A 24,632-nucleotide genomic window follows, 5' to 3' on the forward strand; every position below is an offset into this window, starting at 1 on the left:
TCCACAGATAACATTTCATAGCCAGCTTTAACTGTTTTAACTCCATGCAGAATGAGTTTTCAGCATCCTTAGGAGGAATGCAAACACTATATTGGGTAAAGGAAAAAGACAATATACAAGGGACCTATTTAAATTAGATCACAATTACTACAGCAGTAGAAGCAAGAATAGATTTTTCTTTAAATTGTTCTCTTACTTCTGTCGACCTGATGAACTGCTCTCAGTTGATGTTGTCCTAACACTTTCCATTTCATACATTTACTTTATTCAAATTATCCATGATTATAATGTTAAAAGGGGAGTCATGTAAAGGGATCTTATTGCCTGTCCTACACCCCTTCAGTTTGAACTGAGACCTGTGTCAAGGCTGTGCTCATGTTCAACAGCCCCCACTCTAACTGCTGGGCATTAATCCAAATTTGTCATTTATTAACCAGTTTTAATCCATAGGCATATGTTGTACTTCCTAAGTGTAATAGCAGATTGAAGGGCTGGAGAACTTGCAATGTGAAGAAAGACTGAAAAATAAAGTCTCTTTTGGCTGGAGAAGGGAAGGCTTGGGGAATCTCATCACAGTATTCCAGCCCTTAAAGATCAGATAGAAAGAGGACAGAGGCTGACAAGGGGTGATGTGGTTCCAGGAGAGCTTTCATCTCAATATAAGAAAGACATTTTTTTATAGTAAGAACAACCATGGCCTGGAACAGCCTCCTCTGGCACATGGTAGAGTCACTGAAGGTTTTCAGGATGTAATTGAACAGGGTGGTAGATAATCTTATCTAGGCTCCTTTTCCTAACAAAGTGTTGGATTAGATGGTCTTTTAGGGTCTCTTCCAACCCAGGCTTGTCTATAATCCTATGATTCTATTACCTTCAGCAGAGATTTTAAAATGGAGTGATTTTTTAAAAACACAGTAAGAGTGATAGGCATTATACTAAAAGCACAAGCAAATATTGTTGCTCTATCTTTCTTAGGTTAAAAAACATCCACAATTAATTTTGTTTGTGTATGGGAGGCCTTTTCTTTTCACCAGTGTTTCAAATAATACTATGAAGGGTGCCATGATGTAACTCTGAATCACTTTAGGAAAAATCTCACAAGTATGGTAATTCCAAAATGTAAAGGAAGTAACAGTATTTTTCAAGAAATTTTGTAATTATCAGAATTAATTCATCATCTTCTTAGATAAAAATAAGTGGCAATTAATGCCATAATTTTCACCAACCAGCTTTAAACATAGGCACAGACAATTCTATAGCAAATTTAGAAAAAGTAGTTTCACCATTCATCCAAGAATTTCTGCCTGATCCTCAAGAAAATGAATATATTTTTTTCATGTTTTGTGCTCGTAAAACGTGTGACCTTCCAAAACTTTCTATCCATTACAGATGAGGTTTTTCCATATGTATTTGAATGCATATACATTATTCAGCAGATCATTTAATGCATAAATATATTAAAATTAAAGAGGGAAAAGCTCAAAAAAAGCCCCAAACAAAAAAAATAAAAAAAAAAATTGTACACCTGATATAAATTTCTGTAAGTCTACCATAGAATAAACTGCAGAGGACATTAACTTCACTTAAGATAGGTGTACTGTTTTAGGTATGATAAATGACAATGATAAAACATAATGTTTTTCCCTTAAGCAGCTGTGAAAGCACCTTAAAAAGATAAAAAGATTTTCTGATTTTGCCAATTTGAATTTTGTGTTTTATAACACTTATAAATTATTTCAGTATATCTGTATGACACACTCTGCTGCAGTAAATGAACGAGGAAGGGCATTTTCATAAGAATTTTGGGACAGAACACAAAATATTAACATTGGATAACTGGGCATACTAACATTGGAATTGACAACTTCATTCAGCAATATGGAAGATACTAAACAATCTTTTGAAAATTTGAGGTTTTCACTGGAAGCTACATGAAAATCAACAAAGTGCAAGAGAATAAAGTCTACTTTGAGAGGATAGATCTCAGTGAAACCTGATAGAAATCAGTGTGAATTAGATGACTGCTAACAATATTAATGTCACCTTCCCTGTCAAAAAGAAAATGAAAAAAATTTGGGATAGATTATTAAACACCCAATGTGTTTTGTTCATATCCTTGTCATTCTAAAGTTTCTATAATACTACATACCTTAGCAAGGGGGAAAAAACCAAAATATAAGTCCATTTGATTTTAGGGAGACAGTAGACAATGTGTATGTTATTTCTATAAAACAGCATCCCACTGCATCAGGAAAATATCTCAGTATGTCCAATTTAGATAGCAATCATTTTCACATCAGCAAACAAGATATCAAGTAATAAAAAAAACTCTATTGCTAACATAATTAATATGTAAAATTTCTAAGAGTAGAATAATTAACACTGTTAGCATTTTATCAACAAGAAACAGAGAACAATCATTTATCAGAATTTTTCCCACTAGCCTAAACAGTAACAACAGCCTCAGACAATGTGCTTTAACAGACACATTTAATACTCAGGAACTGTTACCAATTTCAAAGGCTGGCCACAAAGTAGTGAAGATAAAAAGAGGAAAAAAATCTAATGCACACCGAATTTGAAAGATTATAAGTAATAGTGTATGCAGTTTTCTTTATTTTTTGCTTATGGGATGTCAATTGACTAGCAGGTCAGGCTGTATGAATGTGTATCCAATTATAAGAACAAGACTTGGAGTTTTCTTCAAATTAGGTAACATTGCAAGAAAAGAAAAATGTGTATCTTGTTATTATATATTAAGTACTACCTGTGAATTCAGAAAGGACTGTCAAAACTGTATTTTCTTAAGAATCATGGACTTGTGCATGTCCAGTTTCTTTAAACATTCCACAGCCTGAGCCTTCCCATACCATGGGTAAGACTTCTTTTCTCCAGGCCTTCCTTCTAGTCTTAGGGGTCTGTGATTCCCCCCCAAAAAATCATTCTAGTAAGAGTAGAAGAAAGCACTAGGTGCCTCAGCCTTTTCCATGTCCTTTGTCACACAATCCCATCTACACTGTGCCCTAATTTCCCCCAAACTTCATTTTATTCTTATATGCCTGAAGAAGCCTTTCTAATTTCTCTTTATGACCCTCACCATATTCTAGATGATCTTTGGCTTTCTTGATTCCATCCCTTTTCACTTGCACAGTGAGTTATCTCACCCTACTTCCACTTCTTGTGTGTTGCTAGATGATAGAAGAAGATGCCAAGAAGAAATTTAGGTTTAGGATTTCTAGCTCCAAGGCAACAATTAAAACAACCCCTCTAGTAAGACTTCACAGTTTTGAGGGAGGAATCAAATAGGGTGTTTATTCCATGAAGTAAAATATGTTGTGAAGACCCTTGAGCTATTTCAAGTTAGGCTGGCATGAAAGTATGGTGGAGAGCCATGTAAAGCAGAGATAACAGCTTTAGTCTCAAGAGCTTCATGAACAATTAGAGCAGCAGCCAACTTGAAAGCCCTTCTTATAAGTACAGTTAAGTAGCTCAGGTGCCACAAGGCCTTCATATGCACATCTTGTTTCAACTTCAGCAGCTCCTTCCATTGGCACTAGCATTGCTACTCCTTGGTATAAAAACACACACAGAACATTTCTTTCTTTGTTCAGATTTGATTATGACGGTTATCAGCTAAATTCGCTGCAGTTTTGCCTTTTTTTTTCTTTTTTCTCAGTTAAAGGCTTTTCAGGAGGAATTTCATTTGTACAGGCTGAAAACTGGAAGAAACCTTTGTCAGTTGACAACCACAGAATTTCCTCTCTTAGATTATTCACTTTTAAACCATTATTGTGAAACCAGTTAAAGGACTTTGAAATGGAAAATCCCAAGCTTTACAGTTCTTCACTGCTTTTCATCCAGTCATTGCTCTCATCGGCATTTTTTACGTAGAAATAAATGCTTTCATAAATGCTTTCATTAAGAAGAAATAGATTTTTTTAGCTGACTAGAATCTTTCATACAGCAATTTTAATGTACACCTTTATTCTAAGAAGTGAGTTTCTTAAATAACATCTATTTGCTCTCTGAAAGCTTGCTAACAGTCTTATACAACACACTCCATTAGCATGGAAATGGATTTTTTGTGTGTAATTTATTTTTCTGCTGCTGTATTACATTATAGCTGCAGTTATCAAAGAAAGCCTGGAAAATTCTTGTTGTACTTTGAAGTGTGTAAGATTCCAGCTTTTTTTTTTTTTAATTGTAATTCTAATATGCATTCTAACGAACTACATACTTTGCAGTAAGTGTAAGAGTATATGTATATCACTATGGAAATGTTTTTAAATTTTCCCCATTTTTGAAACATTTGAAGAAATAAAAATGTTGCAAGCAGCATGTGACTATAGTAGAAAACCTTAGATTTATTAGCATAACATGTAAACATTAAGAATGAATATTCCAGGAATTATGAGAGGAAAAAAAAAAAGAGGAGGTAGGAATGAGAATTTTGTGTTCACCTGCTAATATGAGTAATTCCAAATTTAAATAATGGAAAACAATTGGCAGCAAGTATGTAGCTACATGACCAAAGGAGGATATTTCTTCAGTGAGATTGCTGAAAATAATTCCTAATTCAAATTTGAATTCATATGACACAATATTTGGTTCTAACCTTGGCACAGAATCTTACTAAAAAAACCATGCATTGAGAAAGAAAAGTACAGAGCAACTGAGCTTTTCTAGCAGTGATCTTTGATACTAGGATAAAATCCTGAACACTACAGTTTAACCAGAGGCAGGTTTGGACACTTTAGAATTTTCAGTACAGAGCAGTATGCCAACTCACCTTTTCCTGGTTATTTTTCTGTGTCACAGACAACAGATAAGTCTACCATGGTTTGATAACAGAAGAATTTCTATTTACCAACTTATTCCACTTCATGACCAATATAATGAGTCTTGCTGGGATCTATTGGGGACTAGAAATCATGGGTGTAAAACTGGACATATAGAGGAAGACAAACAGGTAATTAACTTTTATATAGAGCATTCACTACACCTCTAAATGAAACAAAACGTGTTTTACTACTGAAAAAAAAAAATATTAAAAGGATAACTTTTTCTCCCCACAATGCTGGTTGATTCTGCCTGAGTTAGGCTGATTGCACCAGGCCCTCCACAGGCACAATGTGTGACTATAGCAAAGGTTCATGAGGACAGAGCACCTGGGGGTTCAGCTGTCCCACGATGGCAGCATATCCAGGTGATGGAAGTTGTAAGTGATGTGCAGTCACTTGCTCCTGGTCTGTACCACCACACAGTGCAGGTTTCTGCTCCAGGTGCTGAGTTCTGCATTTCTCCACATTGTCTTTCCTGGCACTGATGTCAGTTGTCCTCAGGCTTATGGAGGCACCTTCAAACTAGAGCTATTTTCTATGTCAATAAATCTGTCTCTAGTTCAGAACCACCTACAAATTTGCTGATGTTGCAGTCCTCATCAACCCAGGCATCAATGAAAATGTATGAGGTACAGTAAGAGGTCCAGTACTGACCTCAAAGTAAAATACTCATTCACAGCTATCAGATGGATGACTGGATCTTCCTAGCCCTTCTGAGCCTGTGTATAAGCCTCTAGTTCAGCATATTGCTTTCAGCTTAGCCACTACAGCCTAGTTTCCATGACATCCTTTTATTGCTCTGTTAGATTTAGCATTTAAATTGCACAACTATGTAATCATTATTTTGGATTTTACTACCAGTCAACTTGCTGCCTAGGACTCTCAACTTCCTGTGCCTCTTATGTTTGTCTCACAGGCATCTACAGTCCTTAATTTGTGACAAAAACATGGGATTTTGGCATTTTCCATGCAAAATTATGTTGAAAAAGCTGTAGGGAAAGAAAATTTATTGTTTATTAGAAAAGAATGCCTTCTCTGAAGAGCTGTTGGTTTATAAACAGTTCACTGCTTAAATCTGCCTTGTACTGAGGGGGACACACCCACCTACCTCACTTCATGCAGTGATTATGGTAAATTAGATTGCTTCAGAGCTTTCCAGTAGATAAGTCTTTAGCTGAGGATTAACATCCCTGAGATACAGACACCTCCTGAAGATATGTGAAATAAATACCTGCCCTAACATAAAAGAGACCTCCAAATACCTGATCTAACTATAAACAAGCATCTCAATGTTGGGGTATCTTACAGTAAACAAGAATTTCCCTGCTCTTTAAGAAGAGCAATCTACCGCATAATGTCTGCTGAGAGCTTTGCATAGGATTTAATAAAAGCAAAGACAGACTCCATCTGTATGAAAGGCTCAGCATCTGGTAGAAGGAAAATGTTCCAGAATGGCCTGTGTTTGCAGACCTTCCTGGTATTTCTATTTCTGATACATATAAAGTTGCTGTGTACATACTGTGTTCATGCCACGTAGGAGATGGAGCCAGAAGCACTCTCTCAAGCTTTATATGCCAAGATGAGAAAAAACAACTCAATTCCCAACACCTTGTACAAACTTGCAAGGTCAGGAAGATCTCAAGTTGTATGCTGCTGTGACAGTTGCTTATGTTAAAGGCACTTTTTATGGCAATACATATTCTTCATTTTCTGTTCACAGAGAATAGATTCATAAAAACAGAAGGTGAAAAAAAGATAAAGTTAGCAGTCCTATTGATCAATATTTTTTTTTTCTCATTCTGCACCTTTAAAGTTTTATAACCTTGAGTTTGTTCACTTTCAACCATATGCAAATTGATATGAGACAAAGGCAAATGTAAGAACTGTTTGTTGTTCTCTAACCAGTGCAGCAGACTGTATAAGCCATGGCACACAGCTTTTCAGTTCAATTCTCTATGCAGCTGCATCCTCTTCAGTGAAATGTGTTTTGAGACTTTGAAGCAAAAGATATATTAGTTTTAGTAGAGCATCCCCTTCAGCAACTTCAGAGCATGGGAACCATGGTACAAAGGAGAATATGAGTTTTCTTTGGACACAAACACAGAGCAGGAATATTATCAGAGCAAAATGAGGGCTTTGGTGGGATGGAGTCAGCTACCATTGAGGCTCAAAAAAGAGAAGATAGAGACGGTCTCAAATTTCTCTGGATCAAGTTTTCTCTCCTTCCAGGTCCAAGATGACTAGTTCTTCACCCATGACTTTACCACTGCCAACAGAGGCTGAAAGGGGTCAGTATCTGGGGTTCAGTTTTTCAAGTGTGCTGCTTTCTCTCACCACATAACTGATTGTAAGTCTCTGCTCTAGGCAGCAGCAGTTCACACTCAGAAACACCCAATTCTGCCACATCAGCACATGCACAGTCAGGATCTGTGCCTGTGCCTTCACAAAAGGGTGAGAACACGAGTGACAAGCTCAGCAGAAACCCTGGAAAGAGCCATCCCTTCTTTGTTCCTTTCCTCTAGAGCTTAGACACTGGAGAGAAGAGCACCTGCAAGAGAAAGTAAAGTGATCCTTTGGTTGCAAATCAAAAGGCAGAAACTCTTTAGCCTTTTGGAATATTCTCCATCCACTCCATGTTCTAAAGATTGAGCTGTGCAGACTGTTAAGAAAATGGCTGCAAACAGCCCCTTAAAGATGAGGTGCTTCACAAACCAACCCAAAGATACTGAGTCTTTTTTCAATACAACCTTAGAGGCTAACCATCAGTGCCTTAGGAGGTCTGTGGTGATGAACACATCTTTACTATTTCAGTGCAGGGCTTTGTAGTAGTTTGAAAATTCTAATAAAGCTTCAAAGGTTTTTTTGCCATGTACTCCCTCGACTGAGAGTCTTTTGCTACACGTGACAAAGGTAGAAGGCCTCATCAGGCAGCTCATGCCAGATCTGATGTTGTGATGACAACACAGTCACACTCAGAACTCTCAGCAGTGCTGCCAGCAGCTCTGTGGCAATGGTGGAAAGGTGGAAATGGTGTCCACAGGAAGCAATGGAAGAGGAAATCTGTGGCCTGTGAGTCAGCAGCCTTAACAGTGCTGTGGTGGTGACAGAGAGGCTGCTCACATTTTGAAACTGTTACTGCAGAAAGACAAAGAGAGAAAAGCAAATTTGAAATATAAGAATTTCACAAAGAGATGAAGACAATTGCAACAAAAAGAGAAAATTCATTAGTGAGAGGTATGAAGACCAGGTCTTTCTTTCTTAAAATCATCCTGTCTCCATATATTTCAGTGAAACTATATTGATTTAGTTCTGTTGGGTGCCTAGTTGTTCCCACAGTAGAATAAAGGCTTAATAAACATGTGTATGATATCCTCACCCTGTATAAATTGTTAAAGTTCCCTTTGTATCAGTGGAACTACAGCAGACAAAGGTCAGGCTCAACTATATCTAAGAACATTCACTGAATGCTTGCTGAGCTTTTGTGTCTCAGCTTCCCTACATATGCACTCTCATTCCATTAAGTACTTGCAGGAGCTGGGCTCCCTACATGCAAGGGGCCTAAGTCAGTCTACAAAAGTCATGTTAGGCATTTTATAGAAATTTGGTGTAGAAGAGATGCTGTTATTTACCCATGCAAAAATAAATCTATTTTCCGTCTAGAACGACTTGATTGAAGAAGTGTTATTTGCATTTAATTCATTGTGCCTGATGTAGAATTAAAGAAAACAAAAAAGATAACAGCGCATCTATCAAAATTAAATGGCTCAAGGTTTGTAAGCAAAAAACTATTTGCAGAAGTGCCTGGGCTGAAACTTTCACCCCTCATGACTTTATACAAACCTGAACTGTATTAATTTCTTCATATCACCTCACAGACACATCTTTAAGAGTTAGGATCATTTCTATAAACTTATGAAAACTGTGTTCTGCTTTGAAATATTACTTCAGGAAGTCACTCATATATTGATTTCTGATATTGCTGGTTTTAGCAAGATAAGAATTCTAATCCATCTGCTGAATGTTACTCTGCTGAAGATTAAACAGCTGTCATGCCCACTCCCCAAAATAAAAAAGGAAAAAAAAAATAGAAAAGATTAGTGTGTTGGTGGATTAAAGAAGATCTATTTTCAGATATAAGCAAAAGACAACAAGGTATGCTATCTTCTATGTCAGTGTCAACTTCTGAAGCTTTAAAGACCTCTTCTATCTACAAAGAACAGAATGGAAAAAAAAACCAACTGCGCAATATCCCTTCCTATAAAAATCAGAAACACATCACTCAAAGCAAATGAAGAGCTTTCTGCAGCCTACTCAGAGGTACAGACTTTTAGCCCACTTAACCTCACCCTCCTCTATTCTGAAAACCAGAATTCTTTGAGAATATTTGGTAATATTTTGGTAACAGGGGTCCTATGAAGGCGGCATCTTTGAGAAGTTACCACATGTCTGATGGACTCAATGCCAGCCAGCTCCAAGAAAGACCCACCACTGTCCAAAGCTGAGCCCATCAGCAACAATGATAGGGCCTCTGGAATGACAGATTTAAGAAGGCAAAAAAACCACTAGGCAGCAGCAGCCAGGAGAGAGGGGTGAAAATATGTGAAAGGAGCAGCCCTGCAGACCCCAGGGTAGTGAAAAAGGAGGGGGAGGAGGAGCCAGAGATGAGATTCCCCTTCAGCCCCTAGTGAAGACCCTGGGTGAGGAAGGGTGTCCCTCTGCAGCCCATGGAAATCCATGGAGCAGAGATCCACCTGCAGCCTGAGAAGGACTCTGTGCCAGAGCAGGTGGATGCCTAAAGGAAGCTGGGACTCCATGGCAGCCCTACACTGGAGGAGGGTCCTGGCAGGACTTGTGACCTCACACAGAACCCACACTGGAAGAGTTTGTTCCTGAAGGATTCTTTTGCATGGAATGAACCCCTGGAGTGGGGGATTAGCATGAGGGGTCCTCCCCCTGAGGAGGAAGGAGTGACAGACAGCATGTGATGAACTGACCACAGCCCTTATTCCCTGGCCCCCCTAAATACTGTGAGATGGAGGGAGAGAATAAAGAGAGCCATGCAAAATATCACACCTCTGGCCTCCAGGATTAGACACAGGAGAAAAGATATCCATTCATTATATTAATGCATTATTTCAAAGGTATATGTTTCATTTTCAACACATTCTGGTGCATATAATAGATGTAGCAGTTAAAGGGATATGAAAGCATATGCAACGTGACCATGTTTTAGTTCTTTAGGAAGGCTCTGTGTGAAGTACAGCACTAATAGCATCACTTAACCTGAACGTGTATCATTCTCTTAATTTAACCTTCAAATGGGTAGATTTAATTTATCTAACTTTTCCAACTATCTATAAAGTCCTACAAGGCTTCTTGTGGAGGGGGAAACTCTTATGACCCCTTTAAGTCACAAGATGCTTTTCTTTGCACCAGATTATGCTGAATAAATTGTACTTTGTTTAAACATGAGTAAGTTTAATAGTTTCAGTGGTACTGCACTGAAATAGAATATAGTTTTATAATTTAAACTGCAATTACAATTTCTTTAATATGAGATAAAAATCCAAGCAAAGGTGAGATCTTTATGTCTTTTGATATTTATTTTTTGTCTTCATTGATTCAAGACTAGGGAACACTTCAAATTGTAATTATGGCACTTTAACATTTCTATGGCATGAAAAGACAGCAACTCATCTTTCATAATTATAGAAAGTTTGCATTAACATGTGCTGTAGTTATGCATTTTATAATTAGTCTTATAGAGTTTAAATTTCTGGTTTTGTTCTGCCTTTGAATATGAAAAGCTCCCGAATAACACAATACTCAAGTAAAATTTCTTTAGATACTAACACCCTCTCATTAAAGTTCACTAATGTGACTTCTGCTTCAGGAGTAAATCTGATCTTTCCCACTTTCATACTCAAAGCTAGCAGGCAATAGAGAAATAGCAGACTATAAATCCTTTGGAGCAGTTAAGAGTCATCCAAGAGGGAGTTGTGAACATCCCATTTCGTACTATTGCAGGGGAAACAAACTTACCCTTGTCATCAGCACTTGAAACTGCACCTGTTTTCCAAAGTTCACTCATGAATTTAAGGATAAGACTGAGACCAGTTGGAAGGCTTAGTACCCTGTGGATGTGTCACAGGCAAAACCTGGGACAGCCTGAAGGCATCTGTGAATTGTGGGCTTTCTGATCTTAATTTTTGAATTGTGTTCTTATTCTCTTCTGCTGCTACACACTGAAGACTTTTTAGCTCAATGTATGAGCAGCAATATGTTCCTCAAGGTCATTAGAATTACAGAACTTGAAGCAACAAAGTTTGTCTTTAGATATGTTTATTTTAGATACTTTAAGATTATCCCTGAGATAATCTTCCCAATGTTTCAGCCACCCAGTTCTGCATTTTGTCTTTCCATTAAAACAATGGGATGTTTCCCTCAGGCACATGAACTCCATGACATTGGTTTCTCATCTGAGATATGATTCGAGTGTCAATGTCAAAGCTTTTACAAATCTGCACAGCCTCAGTTCTATTTATTTTACCACTTGACATCAGGAATTTGCTGAAAACAGTGTAGGTGGAAATGTATGAGGCATTTACATAGCAATCTGTCCAAATCTTGAAGCCATAAAACTATGACAACAGCAGCATAATATTCCCATTCAAAAACTAATTTTGAACTCAGTGGCTGGAACCATAATTTACCAAAATGTTGCTAGCCAAGTTGATACATTTTGTGATATCATCAGCAATCACTACATTTCATTACCAAGATAAGAAAACTTGTTGGCAGCCTGTATCACACATATTTAGTGGACACTGTGGGGGACTTTTACAAAGCCAATCTGTCCTGTGGGATGCACAATCTCTGGGCCTTGGGCTTTTTTCATAGATTGTGAGGTCACTGTGCTTTGTAGAAAGGTGATCAGTAGTCAATGGGATTTCTGTAGATCTTTTTGAATTTGCAGGTTTCAAGAATATGAAATAACACTTGCTGATAACTGACCTTAAATGTGTCCATCAACATGGTATCACTCACACTGCTAGGGCCATTATGAATTTTAACTTATTTTTCAAAAAGCACAAAATATTCCAGCAAACATCTTTGCTTAATGAGACAAAACAATCATTCTCATATAATGGGACTGGATATTGCTGATTTACTAATCAGGGCATGCAAAAGGACTGTTCACAAAGCATAGCAATTCATAGAATCAAAGAATGTAAAAGAATTATGAAAGATCAGGTCAAAATTTTGGTTTTCCTGAAGATCAAGGCAGCAAAACCAGTCAGTCATGAAACAGACAGAATGGAATCAATGTTAACTTCTACATGATTTTCATCTCTGCAATTTCCCTAAGAAAACAATTTAACAGAGTTGGCATGCACCATTCCAACAGCTGCTGAATTCTATCACCCATCTGAAACTGATACTCTCCCTCTTTCATAAGCTAACCAAATCAAGAGAACATTTTTTGGCAACGGACAAGGAAGGGACAGAGGGGATATCTGCTTATTCCTTCCAAATGAGTCCAGTTTAATTTCTCAAAACAGTGACTTTATTTTGCTACCAGTGCTCCAAAATGTGTAATGACCTGGTGTGTATGCAGGGTCTAGATCCTTTGTTCAGAGTGACACAGCCCTTATCCTTGAGTCATCTGTCCTATAGCGTGCAGCACCATTAATCTACCATATTTGCATTGGGGAAAAAACTTGATCAGATATAGATTAAAAACTACAAAGTCAGTATTCAGATTTTCTCTAAAGTAAAGGGATACTTGCAAAAGATACTGTTTGCAAGCCTTCTGCCTCAGGTGATTATATGTTTCTGACTGAGCTTTTTCCTATGGAACTCAAGCACTTGAACTAAAAAAATTATTTCCTATCCTGCTGAAATAGGATGAAAGAATGTTCAGAGTGAAACCACCTTAATGCCCTAATCCCATTCTCAACATAATGTTTTTTTCTTCCTGTGCATGAATGTCAGTGAGAGTGTGGACTTAAATTTTCATGTTCTAAATAAAACTTCATTGTATACAATGGAGTGCCTTCAAAAAGCATTATTTATAGATACATTTCACTTTAAAATAAATATGTTATTAATAACCCTTTATTCTATTTTACTCTCACAGTGAAGCAAATAGTTCAACATAATGAATGCAAAAATATGAAAAGTTACAAGCTTATAGTTCTATTTCTAAAAGCAGTACCATAGGGCAGGGTCTTGTCAGCATAAGGAGACAGGTAAAGTGGCACACTGTAGGAGGAAACAGGAGCTCTGGCACACATACTTGGCAAGAAAAAATTACATACATATATATATTTATAATTTCACTTTTATCTGACCAATGATAGTCAAAGTGCTATAAAGCAGGAGAAGTGCAGGAAAGTAAAAGCAGTCATACACAAGCAATTTGCTTATGTTTCTTAATCTTCCCTACATTTTGTATTTAATTGCACTTGTCTATTCTTATATTAACTCACCATCCAAATCTAAATCCCAGATAAACACTAGTAACAGATGTTCAACATCTTTCAGGTCAAATTCCCAATACAGGAAAAAATATTGAAAGGCTTTTGGTGTTTTTTCATGCGTAACCCTTTTATACAAGTCCTGGAACAGAGATGGAAAGAACTCAAATAATCCTCTTTCAGAAATCAAAGCAAAACATTTCTATCTGACTTAGCCTCAATGGGTAAATTATGACTTGGGAACAGAGTCTAGCTAGCAATCAAAGTATGGTGCAAAGTCTTTTGCTGATTATACAGTTTCTTCTATTCAGAAATTTGTGTAATACTACTTACACAATTCTTCTTGTGAAGAGAGAACAATGATTTCACACCTACAAATAGGAATTCAGGCACCAACCTGTAATGTCTTCCAGAACATGTATATTTTCAAATGTCTCCAAAAAATGAATTGGATAAAGTGCAATTTCTTGAGAGAATAAATGCTGGTACACATTTGGAATACATCTGCTACTGTTGTTTGAGTTCCAATACAAGTACTCTGTCAAAATTTGAATATAGATTTTTAGCTTGTAGTAGCAAAATAAGCTCTGGAATAAATAGATTCACAGGTATTTTCAAATAGTTTCCTTTCCCTAATTGCTGTGTATTTGAGCTAATATACTCCATATAGTCTAAACATGAGAAAAAGTCCTGAAGCATTGCAAAAGGAAAGAAAACAATGCATGTTTTATGCACTAGTATTCTTCCAGACAAGCCTAAGTATTAACAGTCTCTTAATTTGCAATGGTAAAAGAATGATTTAAGTAAGTAATGTCTAGTAGATTACAACTCTGGATGAGAAAACATGTATTGATAAAAATGGATAAATATCTTTATAATATAAGAATTGTTTCCACATGCAGTTAACCAAGAGGTGCATCCATTTTTAAATGCACATGTATTGCTTGTTCATTAATCTCCAGTTCCACTGCTCTGTGTTACTACATAAGAAATCATTCTCAAAATTGTGTTTGCCAGAAAGCCCACGGAGAGTGGCCTCTTGAACATAACTCTTCTTATGAGCTGTTTACGTACAAATCATTGCATATCATTAATTTAACAATGCTTTTTTTCCCCTGAAAGCTTATTTCATAGACAAGATCAAAAATAATAATTTTTTAAATTTTCACTTATTATTTTTCATTAGAATTCTTAACCCATACAATATTAATTCTATATATTAATTTTTCTTTTATTATTTCTTCCTTTAACTATATTAATTCATATGGCAATGCAATTGTTTAATATACCAGATATCATTTCTCCATAAAGAGATTTTTGAACTAAATACATGCATTTTCATTTATTCATTTTGACAACCCAGTGACATTCCAGTGACAAAGGAAGTTAACATCATGAATATTTTTTATATGCCCTGCAATATTGCCCGCCATCCATAATAGAGCACTGAGCATTGATTTTGAGCACTTGCAGCCCAGGGATACATATTTTTCAAAGAAACTACTTGGTCATGTTGAATAATTTCCATTCTACCTACAGTATCTGATTTGCTTTAGAGGCACTTACAGCTCTGTCAGTATAACTGAGATTGATTAGGACCACGGCATAGGAATACATAAGGCATGAAACCCTGTTATACTCTGAGTCTTAAATCTTTTTATCGTTCAGGTTGAGGTTTTTAACTTAATTCATTTCCATCTAGAAAAAATCAAACCAATCCATACAAGAGCTCTCTTAACCTTTGTCTCAGTCTGCCCTCCAATTCATTCCTTCTTCAAAAATGTACCAAGATGTCTCTTCAGTTAATTCAAACTTCTTGTTAGAGTTCAAATCCTTGGCATGTTCTATATCTGAACAATATGTTTATAGACTGACTTACAGGTCAAGGTCCTGTTTAACCACATTCAGAGAATGTTTTGGTTTTGACCCAGCCACTGTTACAAACTGCATTTCTGACCAACCTGTTCTCTTTCTCTCAGAATTTAAATGACTTTATGACATTCCAATTGGTCACTATCTAATTCCAATCATGAAAGGCAAAATCTGTCAAACAAGATAATTTGCCTTTAATAAAAACAACCAAACCTGTTGCACTTTTCTTGAATAATTTTGTATGGGTAAAGGCAAGCAATGGTGACATATAAAAAATAAAACAAGGAATCTTGAGCTGATATAGTAGATATACTTGAAGACAAGTACCACCTTATTTAAGCAAGATATTAATCAATGGGCTTTTTCTCCCCATCATGTTTCAACTGCCCTCTAAATCTAACTTGATTTGCTTCATGCACCATATGGATTTCAATTTTTCAGCATTTTCTTTTATTGACACATGAATACTGAGATGAAGAATGTCAATTTAGGTCCATCATGTAGCTATATAATTATGTCTTCTTACATGGATACACAAGAATTAAATTTCAAAATGCAGTATTCAAAGATATAGTGGGAATAAAATCCTGAAACAATGGTTTATATTTTTATTTTGAAAGTTATATTATATTATATTATATTATATTATATTATATTATATTATATTATATTATATTATATTATATTATATTATATTATATTATATTATATTATATTATATTATATTATATTATATTATATTATATTATATTATATTATATTATATTATATTATATTATATTATATTATATATAAGGATTATTTAATAATATCTACAAAGTCGAATTGCACAGTAGAGTTATTGGAAAAATCAAAATAAATGTTTTGAAGACTATGAAGAAAAGGAGCACATATGAAAAAGGGAATACTATAGGTAAGTAGGTAAGCAACAGAGTGAAAACTAGGAAAAGTGAGAATAAAAGGATTTTCACCCTTTCCAGTGAGAGTGAAAGTTTATGGTGATCAAACAGATCAGTAGTGTGAAAATAAAAATTATGGACTATGACTAGAAAAAAGAAAAAACAAACAGAAAAATTAGTAAAATAAAAGAAGTAGAAGCTAAATATGAGTGTAAGAAGTTCAAAAGCTTTAAGTTATTGAAAAGTGTTTGCTGATTGAATTGCCATATTCTTTTCTTTCCAAATAGGTGCTTTTTGGAACTGGTGAATTATTGGAACTATTTATTCCAAATAAACTTAGATTAATCACTCATAACAGTAGCCACATTCATGACACTTATTCTTCCTGGCACACTTCTACAAACTCTTCCCCTGTCAGTTTCCAGGATATAATTTGTGTCATCTGAAGAAAAATTAGGTGTGGTCATTGAGACTACTTCCAACCCTTGATTGCTTTTTGAAAAAGCACTAATTTTCCTGAGACTCTTCTCAGGCAGGTTTAATTAACAAGGACCAATGCATCTTAGACACTAACTAAGCTTTGGTCAATTTGGACATTGCCCTGTTCAGCACACTTTGAAAATCTCATTCTTCCACAGCTAATTCTTATGCTGAATAGGGACACTGGGTATTCATATTGAAGATGGTAATTAATTCAAGTATTGTAGCACTTGCAATGTTACAGGAATGTAGCTTTTAGACACCTACAGGATTAAGTATCGTGGGTATGGGTGGGGGTGTGTATATGTGTAAAAGAGAGACAGAGAGAAACAAATATACAACAGAGATTAGACTCACTGCACCTACAAAATAGGCTAAAAGAACTTGTGTTTACTGTTAGACAACTAAATCATTCTATCAATTTAGCACAAAATTATTTAGCATAAAATGTTCCATTTCCTTTCAATCAAGGCAATGTATCTACTTGTGCAATAAAATATTTAAAGTATTTTTAGAAAATCCCATCAGTGTTTTCCATGTCTTTAAAAATTTGGACCCTAAGAAGGGTCTGTTTAAAATACAGGTTATTAATAGAGAAAGGGTGGAGTAAATAATTTTCTTCTTAGTCAGTTATAAAAAGACAAAATATATTCAAGCTTACGATCATGACCTTACACTGATTTTCAATAGTGACTAGTGATTTTGCATGTCAGGCACTTCATTTCAGATGAGTTAAAATGAAAACCACCTGATTTTCAAAATGCTTTAAAATGTAAACCACTGAAGAACAGGTAGTTTCACTTTTGGCACATGGTTATTGAAGACTCAATGTAAGATTTGGAATTGTGACCCAGATAAGTTTAACCAACTGTAGAGTGAGAACAAAAACCTCTATTTTTGTTGAACTTGCTAGGTACTACTGTGTTTAGCCCATATAATACAAAGACTTAACTTGCTCATATAATTGATTTTTTAATTTAGTTGCTACTATTGTAATATGGTTAGGATGGCAACAACGATAATTGCTCCCAATTTAACATAGGGGATAGTGCAAGTAAACAGAAGTTACAGATAAAACTTTCAGACCTTATTCAGCTGTTTTATGTTTACAAACAGACCTTTCAGATGTTGTTGCTAAAGAGAGCACTAAACATTTATACAGATAGTGGAATTTTCAGTTACATTGGAAAGAATATAAGTAAGAAATTTAAACTTTCATGCCCCAGGGCGTAACACTAACTGCCTGGGGCTGAAAAGTAATTTCCCTTTTAGCAGGTTACTCCAAACTCTTCATTATAGGAAGTATAACTTACTAACCTCTGTCAGAAACAGGTTACTGGACAAATGGACTACTTATCTAAACCCTTAAGATATTTCATGTCAGATTTAGAAACCATCCATTCATAATGAGGGAAGAAAGGAGAATAAAGGAAAAGCATTTCTTTAATTACAGGCTCATCAAAAGCAGGTTAGAAAGTTAAGTACTATAGCCTGATCTTAGATCCTGAGGCAATCAAGTCCTACAGAAAACAGGACCATTTGTGTGATTAATGTGTGACTTGTAATCAAATGGATGAATCTCTGGGGATTGGGGAAAAAAAAAAGGTGTTCTATGTTTCATTTATTAATTGAAATGTGTGTATGAAAAAAAATATGGGTATGGTATGTTTAGCTCCCAAAGGATGTAAAATTCAATTTTGACATTTAATAGGAGGATATGAGAAAAGGTTAGATGTTAAATAAAATGCTGAGACATTTGTGAGTGGGATGGAAAAGGAAGATAGTACATTATATCTTGGGTTAATATAGTTCCAACAAGTTATCACAAATTAAATATTTTTTTAAATTAAAGTTTTCCTCACTGCACATTTGGGGTAACCTGCTATTCAGATACAGCTGCTGCATTTTTAAAGTATTCTACACCTTTGGGGTGTTAACTATTGAATCTTCCAAAGGTCAACCCTGGTCCAATAACACAAGTAATGAATTTCAATCAAGAAAATATTTGGATGATGATATAGTTTAAGTATTGGCAATATTTTCTGTGTAATGTTCTGCTTAAAGGTCTCTTGAGGTACAGTTGCATAAATCAGCTTCTGGTTTATCTTCTATTTCACAAACTGAAAACCAAACATATAATCCCACAGCATTCAGGGTCATAAAGTGTACTGCTAAAATTTCCACAATAGGTTACACAGCAGTTTTTTAATTAAAAACCACTGGAAAACACTAGTTGAAATTAAATTTGTTGTTGTGGTACCAGATTTAATAGTCTGAGCATTTAATTCACACAAGGGAGTTACTGAAAAGGAGTACAGATGTAGTGATGAGAACTTCAGCTCTGCTACCTCTGGAATTCCCAGTCTATTCCCACAGCCACTGTCATGTGGTTGTCTTGCAGCCTTTGTCCTCTAGTTTTTTCAATAACTTCAATTTATTTCTGCACAAAAGCATAACCCCTATAGGATGGTGAGAAAAGCTGCTGCATGCTGTTTACACAAATCCAGTGGTTTGGGGTGAAACTGGGTATTTTTGGAGGGATATATCCTAAGATATTTGCCACTGTAATGGCCACATTCATATTCTGTGAGCCTATAATGCCACAGGAAACTTTAGCTCTGAAGACTCATATTTTCCTCTCAACATACAATTGTGGAAGGCGAAGCTGTCTACTCAGAATTTTGCTTTCACTGATTTTTAAATTCCTTAAGATTTGTATTTTATATCACAAATTGTACATTTTTTCATTAACTGGGCATGGTAATGACTGAGTAAATGACAAACAGTAAATGACAGACAATAAATAGGTATATTTATACATATATATATGTATAAATATATATATATGTATATATATATGTATATATATAGGTATACATATATATTTATAAATAAATAGTTCTAAGAAATTCTGTGATTTATTTCCAAATCTATCCTGTGTATCTTAAGACCTTGGATAAGATGCTAAATAGACCATGGTAAAAATAGACCATGTCAGCATGGAAAGGAGGAAAGTAATAAGCTTCTTGATCATAATAGTAGTGATAGTAAAATATTCCAAAGTGAGAAAATTATTCCACATTATAGTAAAATACCAAAGGATACCTGAAGTTGCACAACAGCATGCAGGTTCATCAGCTGCTAGACACCTGAGCAACACAACTACACAAAGAAATTTTTGACAGCTGACCTACTTGTAATATGCTGGAAGTGTTCAGAACCCTGTGTGATTTGCACAGTAAACTAATCTAAAGGAATGAAAAAGATATGTGAAAATTTAATTCTGCACAGGAAGAGCTGATATCTGTCATCACTTGACAATTCTGTGGTACTTTGAGTTCATATGTCTTAGTTGTGATTGTAATGTCTGGTGTATCAGTGTTAATACGTGAGGATCCAGGTAGAGCAAACTATTTAATAAAGCACAATCTATTTTCCTGGCTTTACCTTTTCCTCCTTGGATAGTTCTGCACTAAATTATCCATGTTGCAATTGCTTCAGACCTGAACAGCTAGTGCTTTGTGCATGCAATGACAGATTGTCAGTATTCATGTGGCATCATCTAGGCATGTTATTGTAAAGATGAATAGATGGAAGAAATGAAGCTCAGCACATCTTCTATGCTATGATGTTTCCTTGCCACAGGAAATCCTGACAAGCTAAGTGAAGATCCTTAGATTCATTAGATGATCATTCTTTACTTACACCAGCTTTTCATTTTCTCAGTCGGTGTTTTCTGCATGAGGCTGTGCTGCTGAGATACACAGCTTTGCTCTGTCACTCTTTCAGATGTAGTTGTGCATGTCTGCTAAGAGTATAAATTCCTGATCTTTTTGCAACATCTCTCTTTGCTGTGCAAGTGCAGTCTGGCAGTCTAGTCTCTCTCTCTTGGGCCATAGGAAGGTGTTTATGTGACACCTAAGATATTTTAAAAAACTAAGCTTTCAAATATCCTGTCATCCATTAATTTCTTAGTGCCCTATTCCTTACTTGTGTTCACTCTTATTTAACTCCTATGAAATCATACCTTATTACATTACAAATATAAGCCAGCACCAAAACCAGAAGGCCTGTGAAGAGGCCTTTGAAAGCAAATCATGATGGCCATGAGAATTTTGCTACTGATTTCATTATCTCCAGAACAGGTTTCTCATTATGTCTTTCACATTAGAAGCTTGAAACCCAAATATATCAATTAAATAACAGCACCTTTAAATATGTGCTCATGTGTGCCAGTCTCAGTCCTTTCTGCCTTGAAAGGAAAGGTTTGTCCTTCATGCTCTGGATACTGAATTATCTATTATAATTTCATTGAGCTATTTCTATTCATCAGCCTACATGATAATGTAAAATGTCATGCACATTAATACGATGGCAATATGAAGCAAAATAGCTTCTTTTACAGGAAACTGATTCCTTAGATGCTTATTACAGGAAAGAGGTACATAAGGTACATTACATTGTAATACTGTTATGCTAAAAAATCTAATCTAAAGAATCATAATTATCAGTGTAAAGGAATTAGATATTGATGCAACTGTCTGCCCAGCATCAAAGGCACTACCAAGTTTACCAAGCACAGAAGACCTAATCAGAGACCTCAGGTCTAGCTCTTCCATCCTTCTGTCTCCAACAAGCCTGGTTATAAAAAAAAAATTGTCTTGCAATAAAAATAATCTATTCAAGTGTTTAATTATGTTTTATAACTAAAATATTTCTTTCTCTAAGTCTAATCTAAGAGTCCAAATGTTTCTTTATAAGTCTATTAGTTCTGCTCTCACACATGACAAACTTGGAGAACCAATGATTGTCTTGCACTTCACAGCAATCTTTCATGATTTTGAAGAGTCTCAAACTCTGAAGACTAAATGATAAAGCCAAATCCTTCCAACATTTCTCAAATATTATATTTTTTTGGTTTCTCTCTATTTTTGTTGTGTCTTTCTAAATATTACGGTTATCCTCTTTTTTTTTTTTTTGCATGTGGTGCCTAAAATCATACAATACATGAATGTAGAAGGAATACTGTTTGCTGTGTTTACAGCTGTACTGCTTTTTAAAAGTGTGTATTTTCCTTTTGCAGCATATTGTTGCCTCATGCTCAACTACAATCCACTACAATACCCAAATTTTCTTTTAACATAATCCAGTCTGTATATGGGCAATGCACCAAACTCTCTGCTCATCATTATCAAATTCAGATCACTGTATTCTAATACCATTCTCCAAATTTACATCAGTCTTTACAACCATCTTCAGACTTAACATATTTCATCATTTCATCGTGTATATCCTAGATACATCTCCATATAAATGCATAAATATTTATAGATATATGTATGCAAATATAGGTGAATAAATATTCCTTGAGGCATGTCACAGTTGAACACTGGGGACATTTAACCTTTCATAGCCTGTATATTCTGTGATAACCAGCTGGTCTTCACACAAAAGAGCCCAAAGGAATAATGGAAGCTGGGGGAAGCCAAATAACACCATGATTTAACTCCTTTGTGTCTATTACAGGACTCCTCAAACTGTGACAGCCTCACCTCACAGCTGTGAAGGAGCACTGAGGTCCCTGCAGCTGCCCCACTGGGTACCACTAACACCAGAGCCAGAGGGAGGCTGGCCAGGCTGCCTGGCAGACCTGCCCATGGTAAGGTTTTACTGTGGAGTGCAGGGCAGAGCATTCCAGTACTGCACAAGACTTCTGAGGTGTTTAGGGAATCAGAGACAGTGAAATGGAGATGGTTTGGGGAGGATCAAGGGTGGAAAAATATAGACAGAAGAACACAATTTTTAACCCAGTGAAGAGAGCACCTATCCAAGCTGTGGGTTGCCAGCTTGCCCATGAGAATGCTGTGGGATACAGCATCAAAGATTTTACTTAAATCCATGAAAATATCCACAACTTTTCTGTCATACACTAGGAAGGTCCCCTAGTCATAAAATGAGATCAGGTTGGTCAAACAGGACCTGCTGTTTCTAAACCCCAAGCTGGCTGAGGGCTGAGCCTGACCCCTTGGTTGGCTGTGTGGTAATCTGTTCCATAACATTCCCCAGCACAAGGGCAGGCTTATAGGCATGTAGTTCCCTGGGTTCTTCTTCTGTCCCTGAATAATTCTGAATCTACTGCAATAATACTGAAACAAACTGCATTAGTTTAATTGGGAGAATTCAGAGGCCTGTGGAACACCTTCTTGGAACAAAGAAAGATCCTGACACATAGACAATAAAGTATTCAGAGAGTCTACAGAGCTGGAGCATTTAAGAAGAAAGTTAGATAGTAATAGATAGTTTTCATAGTGATGGAGGTTATCATCTAACTCACAAGGCAGATGTGTTGTTCAAACAGTTGTAGACTTCAATCTTGCCTGAAGTTCTGATAATTGCCTGTTTTTAGCTGAAAATGCTTAAAGACCTTTTGTGTGGCTTGTTAAATTTTGTTTAAGTACTAGCCTATGTGAAGTAAAATTCGATAAATATGAACCTAAACTGGCTCATATTGATTTGTCATTGAAAATGTGTCGTTTTCCAAGTTCTTTTCACTTATAATGTGTACAGAAGCTATAGTGCCTACTAACTATATACTAGAATATTAATCACATATTTCTTATCTAATTACATAGTTTCAAAGAAATATGGCAATCATTACTAATGAAGATTTACTCTACTAGAAAAATTAATTAAACACTGCCATCAGATAATGCAATATCATTTATACATTTTGACTGAGTATCTAATTCAGAAAGATATAGAGGGAATATTTATATAGAAGTACTTATTTTTATCCTGGAAAATAAAATGAAAATAAGTCATATGTACTCAGTTTAATAATAGAAATAAGCTGCATTAAAAAACTTTTCACCTACAGAAGTATTGATTCTTCATTATAGTAATTATAGGACAATCCAAAATACATATGTTTTGGGTGCTTTTATCTTTTTTCATATGCAATCAATATTAATAAAGCTTCCACACATTTACAAAAGAAACAATCTGAATGTAAAAGATCAAAATAGTTTATTGAAGATTTTAATAGCTTCTTGTCCAGAGAAGCACAGGTACAGACATAAGCCATTTATGCTATTGCTTCCAGAAAAAACCTGAACATTCAGTCCTTCTTCAACCAGTTATTTCAAACTGAATTAATATACAATGCCCTAATGTTGGAGAGTTTTAAAACCCACCAAACAACAGAACAAACAAACGAAAGAAACACGAAGAATTTCTGGCGGCATTGTAACATTAAGATGTCACGTGTGTTTGTTGATGTGACAGTGATGTCAAAGCACCTGGCAAAGCTCTTAGAGGTGATGGTACAAGCACTGCAGTCTTGCTGGCTGAGCTGCATGGCAGTGTTTTGCTGGCTGAGCAGGAGCTCACTCTTGCTCTCTGCGGAGCGGTTTGCGCTCCGGGGGCAGCATCGGCTCCAGCTTCTGCCAGCGCTGGGGAGGCCAGAGGATATGAGTAGCTCGGGCATGGAGGAGTCCAAGAGAAACCTGCACCCAAAACATAAAACAGAGATCTTATTAGGCAATGCAAATAAATCAGAACGTGAAAAATCCAAATGTGACAATTTGTTAGAGCAGTGGGTGAATACAAAGCAGAAGAGTCAGTACTCTCTCAGGCATGTAATGAGGGGAAAAAAAAATGCTTTTAGCAACAATTTATTTCTTTTTTTTTTTCTTTTTTTTTGATAAAACATTTTTTGGAACTCAAAACAGCTTGCTGAAATGCACTGGCTGTAACAAAGAAGTAGGATTCTTTTTCATTTTCAAGGAAAAATGCCACTCAAAACAGGTGAGGCATCAATAATCCACATAAATCCTTTTGGCTATTAATTATTCTAGCTCCAGAAAAAAAAATTCAAGTATCTGTTTTGAATAAGTTCAACAGAATCTGCATCTTGGATTTGAGCCATGTGTACCAACCACACCAGGACAGTGGCTTTTCCAAACCACTGTGTTTACTATTTATCATTATCCTTCAAAACTCCATTTTGTCTCCAACCAAAAATAAAAGTTACTTGTAAAAGTAAATTGTAAAGATTTCTC

At 35.8% G+C, this 24,632-nt stretch overlaps 1 protein-coding gene across 2 annotated transcripts in view; it reads right to left on the minus strand.

Annotated features, from left to right (window-relative positions):
- Positions 1-23,581: 23,581 nt before the first annotated feature.
- IMMP2L (inner mitochondrial membrane peptidase subunit 2) overlaps positions 23,582-24,632 on the minus strand; it is a 402,416-nt gene continuing 401,365 nt past the window's right edge. For both annotated transcript variants that reach the window (XM_079303729.1, XM_079303728.1), the window contains exon 6: positions 23,582-24,077. In XM_079303729.1, coding sequence (XP_079159855.1) covers positions 23,958-24,077 — 120 coding nt within the window. In that variant the 3' untranslated portion in view covers positions 23,582-23,957. The remainder of the gene's footprint in view (positions 24,078-24,632) is intronic.

Source organism: Erithacus rubecula (assembly GCF_903797595.1).
Source record: "Erithacus rubecula genome assembly, chromosome: 4".
Classification (NCBI taxonomy): domain Eukaryota; kingdom Metazoa; phylum Chordata; class Aves; order Passeriformes; family Muscicapidae; genus Erithacus; species Erithacus rubecula.